Source organism: Perkinsus marinus, assembly GCF_000006405.1.
Source record: "Perkinsus marinus ATCC 50983 genomic scaffold scf_1104296942710, whole genome shotgun sequence".
NCBI lineage: Eukaryota > Perkinsozoa > Perkinsida > Perkinsidae > Perkinsus > Perkinsus marinus.
This window is the reverse complement of record NW_003212056.1, coordinates 50,576-58,624: the sequence shown is the minus strand read 5'-3', so window position 1 is coordinate 58,624 and position 8,049 is coordinate 50,576. Positions and strand designations below refer to the sequence as shown.

Genomic DNA, 8,049 nt, shown 5'->3' with positions numbered 1-8,049 from the left:
ACGGGATGATGATGATGACGAAGAGGAGCCCCCAAAGAAAGGCAGCCAACTCGTCCAACTACTACCCTCCTCTCGGCCACCAGGGGCTATACTTGAGGTTTCTGGTAGGCTGACGTGTGAAGGCACCAGGATCTGCAGCTGTCTCTTGATACCTAGGCAACGAAGTTAGCACCTCCAACACGGAAGAAAGAATTGGCATAGCCTATAATTTCTCGACAGTCTAAAGTCTATGAGCCCAAGCACCTTCGCTTCTGTTCCTCTCTAACTTTGGTGAGCTGATCTTGTGCTCGCTGCTCACGATCCACTCTAGCCTGCCGACTTTCGAAGTCGAATGCCGTCCGTTTACTCTTGCCGGAGCTCGTTGGCCGCAAGCAACCTTCTCTGGGTTCGGGCGACTCAGAGCTAGCAGTCGATCGTGTGGCAGCACTGTGTCCAGGCGGGAGGAGAGAGGCTGAACTATAAAACCTGATATTGTGGAGTGCCATAGGAAATAGCATCGACTGATAGGGACTACTTATCCCGTGAAGCTTCCTTGACTTGCTTCATTTGCTGCTCCTGAACGAGTCTTTTTTTCTCAACGTCAGTCCGCGGGGCGAACTGCCGTGAGTGACCACCTGTAGGCTTCTTACCCAACGTGCCAGAACCGGTAGCTGAAGCATGTGTGTATAGGAGTAAGGAGTCAGTAATGACTACGTTACCGCTGGGTTGGGTACTCTGGGCAGCCTTGAGGGCATCGTGGAGATCCTCTAGACGTTCAGCTGCATCAATAAGGGTCTCATCTGCGAGATGATGATGGAGTGTTGATATTCTAGAGTCCTATTACGTTGCTCCTCACTAGAAGGATCCCAAACATAAGAATCAACGGTCTCTTTGAAGCCAGCTTCCCTGAGTATGCCTATTACGGGGGCATATAGTTGTCCGGTGTGTGCATCACACAGTGAATTCTGTAAAACCTGAGGAATAGCCTTGCACTAGAGGACGACAGCGATCGATATTCGGCATGTGGAGCAACCTCTGACCTATTTGGTATCCTGCAGAGGCAACCTCAAGATTCTCCTCACCTTTGCCGATTTCTTTATAGTGTGGTATTTGGTCTCAGTAGGATCATCTCGGATGTTCCCGAGTATCCTCACCAGCGTCCCATAGCAGGCTTCCCTCCGAGGTGTGTCCAATCCTAAGTTGGCCAACTCCGGAAGTATATCGTCCAGAGGCGATCCTGGCATGGCGACTAGAACAGTGCTCCGGCTGATGGAAGGTGCTCACCTGTCGTTGAGGAAATGCAAGAATGAGCAAGAGCTCAAGATTAGAACTGGAATCACCCATCTAAATGCTCCGATGATGCATCCTTTCGCCCCTGCCAAGGTTCATAGCGAGCCATACGCGGTCCACTTCGTCGCGACTAGTGGGCGTAGTTCGTATCGAAACCAGCTTGAGTATTGTCCGTTAGGTCGATGCTCGTGCGCCTACTGTCTGTGGTTGATAGTGGCAGTCATTGGCCTAGTCGTAAGTCTTGTGGGGGAGACGTATGCTACGTATTATAAGAGCAGTATGTATCCGTCTACACGTTACTATAGCAGCCTCTAGTATGTGAAGGCTCCCCGATAGGCTCTGCAGGTCCCTCTAATACTGGCACTACAAGGGCATGCCTTGTGGGCTAGGTCGGCCATCTATCATGAGCGTCCAGTCGTCACGTTCACGAATAACTTCTACGTACTGACGTGCCCAGTATCGGTGCCTCCACCATCTCCATCAGCTCCTGACGAACGGCCAGCCTCGGGCTGGTGCCGGCGTTGGCTTCTCCGTGGGTAGTCTCTCTGGCGTGTCGATACAGTCCAACAGCATTGGCGAGGGCCAAGTCCAGCTAGAAGTGGCAGTACGTGATGGAACTGGTAGTAGTATGGCATTGTTCGCTGGACAGTCTGATTGCCTCAGAAATAAACTCGCTGGAGTTCATAGGGGAATTCAAAATGGAGCTCTCTAAGAAGCATTCAATTCTCTCGTATGCTGCAGGTTGGTACTTGGCAATGTATCAGTATTAGCACTTCTGCCCTCGTTGGTTGAGCAGTTGGTGCTGAGTTCATTCGCCCAAGTGGTATCATGAGCAGCAGCCGTCTGAATGCATGGTTGAGCTTAGACCTAGTACAGAAGGAGGCTTTGGAAGGGGGCTCTCAGGTTGAGAGCTTATTCGGACAAGTAGGAGCATGTGCTGTCTTTGTGATGGATCGTTCAGGCGACAGAGCGCTTGTCTAGTGGAGGAGGTGGCTCGAGTGAAGACTTCTTTGTCGCCTTGGGGGCACTGCAGGGCGACAGTGGGGTTACTCTCGTTGGGCGGAAAGTATTTCCAGATGTGTGGTGAGGCGTTGGTCAGGGACGGCCGAAGACGGCAGTTCATGTGTTACTGTTTAGGTCGAGTCCTTCATCGGGACTGAACACAACGGATTTCACTGCCCTGCTCACCTTTATCGTCCCTGAGCAGATAGTGTATACCACATTTCGTCCACATCGTCGTCGACGATTCGTCGATCGAACTACCCTTCTACTAGATACTACTCAATGGAAGGCTTCGAGACGTGGAAGTTCGCCTGGGTCCAATATCTTGCACTTCTATTTCCGAGCTACTTAATAGCCACTTGTGTGCTCTCATTCTGCTACAGGACTAATCTGGTAGGAGTGTCGATCCGTAAAAGGAGAAAAGTCCCCTCGCCGAGGTTCGAACCTTCGTCGTGGACCCTCTGGCATCGAGGCGGCTGGTGGTCGGGGAGCGCATCAAGGCAGCCTAGTGGACATGTTAGTGACCGTGGGCGTCTCTCGGGTCGGTCAGTGTTGGCGTTTGGGAATTGGGTATTGCCGTGAAGGGCTTTTTCCTATTGAAATGGCTGACGAGGAGGCTCCAGCTTACTCTCTTACACTAGAAGACGGTACAGGTAATTACGAATCGCACTGATGGGATTTTACTAGTCATTTTAGTTGTCCATACTTCGAGGGAATTCACGGGGTGTGGGCGTGCAGTATACGCCAATGGGGAAGTTTATGATGGGGACTTTGATGAGGGTGTCAGGCATGGGAAGGGGACGTGGGTCTACCATGTGTTATCTCCCTCTATGTTGTGGTGCTAGGTATTGGTATAGGAATGGGGATGTTTATACGGGACAGTTCCAAGAGAACGAGAAGCATGGTATGGGCCGACTAGTGTACACTGGTAGAAAGGTAGCCAACGACGAGGAGGATGGTGAAGGTGATGAGGGTAAGAAGAGGAGGAATTCCAACCCTTACCACTCCTTCCTGACATCGTACTGCACAGGTGGTACCTCTGCTCAAGGAGGGACCTATCATGGACAGTTCAAAGAAGGCGAAAAGCATGGACAAGGAACATATAAATACAACAATGGAGATGTCTACTCTGGTGAGAGCCTTATTGAGCGCAGTATCAGGTGTATATAGCCGCACCTGGGGATTGAACTCGAGCGCCTTAGAGATTCTGCGAATAGGATGAGACGATGAGTCTCCCTGGTTTGATAGCGCCTCGTGGTTGCTGCTGTTATTTGTCAGTGTTTGTTTCGCCTTAGGTGATTGGGCCAAGGGACGAAAGCATGGCCGTGGTACTTACGTCTATGAGGATGGGTCATCACTCGAAGGGAAGTGGAAGGAGGGGTCTCTGATGGCGGGGACTTGGACGCTTCCAAGCGGTGTCCGCTTCCTTGGAAATTTCAAGTAGTATTTACCATCTCTACCGAATCGATCGATTCCGTGTAGAGAGAACAAGCCCTTCGGGGAGGGAAATTGGGAGATGCCGTGTCGAGAGGGTCATACGGTGTCGGGGAAGTACTACTCCTTGTTGGTAGCAGTTTCATGGTCCGCGCTAGGTATGTGCACAGTAGAGCTCCGACTGAAGAGGGTCAAGAGGCTGTTGACGGCAACCTCTCTTTACGGTTCATCCCGCATGATATGTGAATTCGGGCAGAGTTCGTTGTGTACTCACAGATTGGGATTGTGTTTGACGGGAGAGACAATGGCAGTGTTCTTTTGCTATGACTGAGCCGGTCATCGAGGATGTGCTCTCAGGGAGGCTGTTGAAGTTCCGCAATAAACCGCCGGTCCGCCAGTCGTTAGCGCAGCTTCTCAACGAGGGCGGTACTCGGCTGAGGGAGCGACCATCAGTTTCGGGCATTGGCGACTACGTGGCACAGGGGATCGCCGAGGTTACCCGTATCGTGGATATATCAGCCCAAGACTGTTGGAGGGAGAAGTTTGTCCGACTAGGGATGCAGTGGGAAGATGGAAAGGCTAGGAATGTGCTGTTCATGGAGGAGAAGGTCATTCACTTAGCCGGGGGGTGGGTGGACGCAGCACCTGGTCGAAGAACGAGGAATCGAGCAATGACCGGATACGAACACATTCTTACGGTCTATGTGCCATTCGCTGCTTATAAGTATCCTATTACTTTAGCTTTTTCGAAAGAGGCTGAGATGAAGAGGTGGGCAGACCGTCTCGCAGAGGCTTGCAACGATGAGCTTGTGGCTAGAGACCGAGGTCTGGGGCGACTCACGGTTGCACTGCTTTCAGTACTGGTCGTAGGGAGGAGGGGACCTGCTTGGAAGTCAGCCATAGTGGCTACAGTGTGCGTAGTGCTCCAGTGATTGACCTTCCTGTGGAGGTTCGGGATGTTCCTATCATACAGAACAACCCCAACGCCTATGTGGAGTTGTCGGTTTGGTCTGTCGATCGGGGCACACCAGTCAAAGGCCTCGAGGTCCATTGCCCCTTCTATGAGATAGAGCGGCTCGAATCACAGATAGTAACTTATGAGACGCCACTGGACGCGGCCGGGACGGATTCTGAGACGGTCGAAATACGCAGCGTGAAGATTCTTTTCACCATGGATAAAAGTTCTATGGGGGTCTGGCCGCGGTATTTCCTGCCGGTCCAGGGAGAGGAGTGTGGGTGGCCACAGGGTCTCACTCTTACTCAAATCACGGATGGTGCATTGACACCTTCGTTCCGCCGTATAGGGCGGGACTTCTCCATCGCGCAGGAGTTTTGGAGGAAGGTTGTCGCTATAAGATACTTCGAGCGACCTATGGTATCGCTATTGTGGTTCTCTGGACTGTCCCTTTGGGTTCTCTATCTCTACGAGTATTCCCTTTCCTATGTATTCGCTCTCGGCGCCCTCTCGCTGGTGACACGCCATCCGCTGGTCGAGGCTCTGGCAGAGTGGGGTCGGGGTGGACTTGGGCGATTTCGATGTAACTGTAAAGTGGAGGAGGGAGAGGCATTGGACAGCATGGATGTGTATGAGAGCGAACGGAGGTTATTCGTACTTGCTGATTTTTCTCCGGAGAATCTCCTGCTATGGGATCCCCCACAGTGGAGCACGCCTGTGCTGGACAGTGCCGGTCAGGAGGAGCTAGTCCCGTGTAAAGGGCCTCGAACGGTGATGTCGGACGGCAGCTGCTGGTCGTGGCGGGTGGTTGTAGACTCCAATACTGACGAGAACGGCTACCAGTACGCTATGAGCTTCGGGGAGGGTTCAGCCTGGATGAAAGAGAGCGATGTTTGGTGTTATGTGCGCCGACGGGTCTTCAGGGGCACGAAGGTGAAGGCAGGTAAAGCATCACCACTGATGGAGAAGGTAACATCGGTACAGTTTATGACTAGACCCCCATCGTCTTTCGACGTTGATAGTATCTCGCCATGCCTTAGCCCGACGCCGGCGAAGGCTGTGTCTGGCTCGACAGTCTTGGCGCCGTGGGAGGCCGTATTTAATAAGGTGAAGCAAAACGTTGAGGAGGTGTTTTCGGCCGTCATTACAGCATGTATAGTATTCGAGAAAATGAAGAATCTCTTCGCGTGGAAGTGCCCATGGGCAAGCTTGCTGGTGCTCATCGGTCTGCTATCACTAGCAGTGTTGTCCCTTTTTGTACCCCCACGGTATGTGGTAGAGGCTGCTATCGTGGGGTATTTTCTCTCTGGGCTACTCATTGGCATTGACCGGAGACGGCGCCATAAGAGGTTTGTTGACGAACTCAAGCGAGCAGCGAAGAGCAAAAGGCGGCTTCGGTCGTTTGTCAGCCATCCCGTAATCGACACGTGGGACCCGAGCACATGCTTGAAGGACCTGGGCTTCTCACTGCTCGCCTTGTGCGGCTGGGTTGCTGATAAATACCAAATCACCATTGACCTACGAACAATGGAGACACTGAGCACCATAGATGACTTGATGCATCTAGTCGCCTGTCGCTGCCCTTGGTTCTATACTCGGGACTCAAGCCACAGTAGACTATACAATTACCATCTCTTGTTGAGCAATGTCTTAGACCATGTACCGACTGATTGTGATCTATACGATCCTCGCTCTATTACCTTCCGTCCATGAAATATTCATGTTCCAAAACTGTGTTATCGTCCTGAGTCGGTCTCGAGTTATCGAGTTTGGGTCGGCTCCGGAGGGCTCACTAGCCTGGTGACTGTGCTAGAGTAACTGGTCGTGATGGAGTGGTACAGTCTGAATGGGCAGTAGCATCATCGTAAATGAAGCCTGCCTTCCTCAAGCTACTCAAACTGGACAAGGTTCGCCAGTGTCTCCCCGATGAGCTTATTTCCGTCATATGGTCCTACCTCGTGTCTCTGAGATTCCCTCGCTTCGGTCCAAAGGAGGTGTTCTACGACCCACACAAAATAGGATGGTGTATAGCTTCTGATGGCCGAATTGTATATGTTGGACTCTTACAGCGCGGTGGGTTGCTGTTGATCTCTACCAGTGGGGAGCTCCAGAAGGTGGTCAACTTTGGTCCTGTACATGCAATCTGCGCTGATTCGAGCATGCCCGGCCGAGCGCTCATTGCTTTAGATGATGGTAATCTACATGAGATGGTGACACGGTATAGGGGAGCTACCACCAGTTCCTTCCAGACTCACATTAACCTGTCTGAGTATATTGAGACATGGTTCGGATTTTATGTTGTACACGGCGGCAAGTCCGTGGTTTGTATCCTTTCTATGGATGCAAGTAGGATGCGGCTATACGATTTTTTCAATACATGCCAGGATTTCAGCATCCCTCTCCCAGTGGGATTCCCACTTGATATCTTCCACTTGCTTGCTTGCCGAATGACTAAAGAAGGGTGCCTATCTTGCTTCATCGTGAACACTGACACCGCGAGTCTCATTGAGTACCACTGGACGGGCACGGAACTCGTAGAGCACAGAGTATGGAACAAGGCTTTCCTGAATTCGGTTAATTCCATGACGGCGGGCAGTCTTCCAGACGGTCGTTTTGTGCTTTTACTGAACGGCGCCGAACGTGATACTAGGATTGGTACAACAAGTAGCTACACCGTATTCTTCGATCCTACTGCAGGACACGCTATAGCTGTTTGTTCTCATCCATCGAAGCAGGGCCGTGCTACTATGGCGGGCGAATACCTTCTCACCTTCGACCCGGGAGATTCGGCTATATACCGCAGAAAGATCATCATGAACATGTTTGATACTGAATACGACCTCTAGCAGTATATCGAGCTTCCTACCAGTTAATGAGAAGTGACTCGCTCTTTAACACCACAGCACTGCGGGCGCATAATGATAAATGTCCTTTGTTGGAGTAGTGGTGGAGGTAATATTGTTTCGTAGAGGGTTGCATCAACCCGAGAGTTCCCGCGATATGATTTAGATCGTTCACTTCTCAAGGAGATCTACTATTGCGTTGATGGAGGGGGAATGGCGTTTTGCTTGATTGCATCGGACATCATCTTGCAGCTTCTAACTCTCTGTTATATTCCCAATGCCTAGTTGTCCGGAGGAGGTCTTATTCGATGCTGATCACTACCCTGATGGGCCCAACAGGAACTTCAAGGAAGCCTCCGAGCAGGAGCTCTTGGATGAGTTCCTCCCCAAATTCGAAGGGAATCGACAATTGAAAAACCATCTTGACAGTTTGATCAACGTAAGTCTCCTGTCCGTATTTGAGGGTACCGTCAACGGAGCCTTCCATCCCTCAGATACTCGACCTCAAGGATAACACTGTGAGTGTGGATGTTGGTGCTGGCACTG

The 8,049-nt window shown here is 51.4% G+C and overlaps 3 protein-coding genes across 3 annotated transcripts; all 3 read left to right on the top strand.

The window, feature by feature from the left end:
• Window positions 1-2,872: 2,872 nt before the first annotated feature.
• Pmar_PMAR020752 (MORN repeat-containing protein, putative) lies at window positions 2,873-3,951 on the top strand (the record flags this gene model as incomplete). Its single annotated transcript, XM_002781321.1, has 6 exons — window positions 2,873-2,924; window positions 2,968-3,073; window positions 3,117-3,403; window positions 3,567-3,711; window positions 3,754-3,822; window positions 3,864-3,951. 6 exons carry the CDS (start codon window positions 2,873-2,875, stop codon window positions 3,949-3,951), a joined length of 747 nt encoding a protein of 248 aa, XP_002781367.1.
• A 2,577-nt stretch (window positions 3,952-6,528) lies between these two features.
• Pmar_PMAR020751 (hypothetical protein) lies at window positions 6,529-7,506 on the top strand (the record flags this gene model as incomplete). The annotated part of the gene is made up of 1 exon (XM_002781320.1): window positions 6,529-7,506. The coding sequence occupies one exon, from the start codon at window positions 6,529-6,531 to the stop codon at window positions 7,504-7,506; it is 978 nt and encodes a 325-aa protein (XP_002781366.1).
• A 274-nt stretch (window positions 7,507-7,780) lies between these two features.
• Pmar_PMAR020750 (hypothetical protein) lies at window positions 7,781-8,017 on the top strand (the record flags this gene model as incomplete). Its single annotated transcript, XM_002781319.1, has 1 exon — window positions 7,781-8,017. One exon carries the CDS (start codon window positions 7,781-7,783, stop codon window positions 8,015-8,017), a length of 237 nt encoding a protein of 78 aa, XP_002781365.1.
• Between the last annotated feature and the right edge of the window lie 32 nt (window positions 8,018-8,049).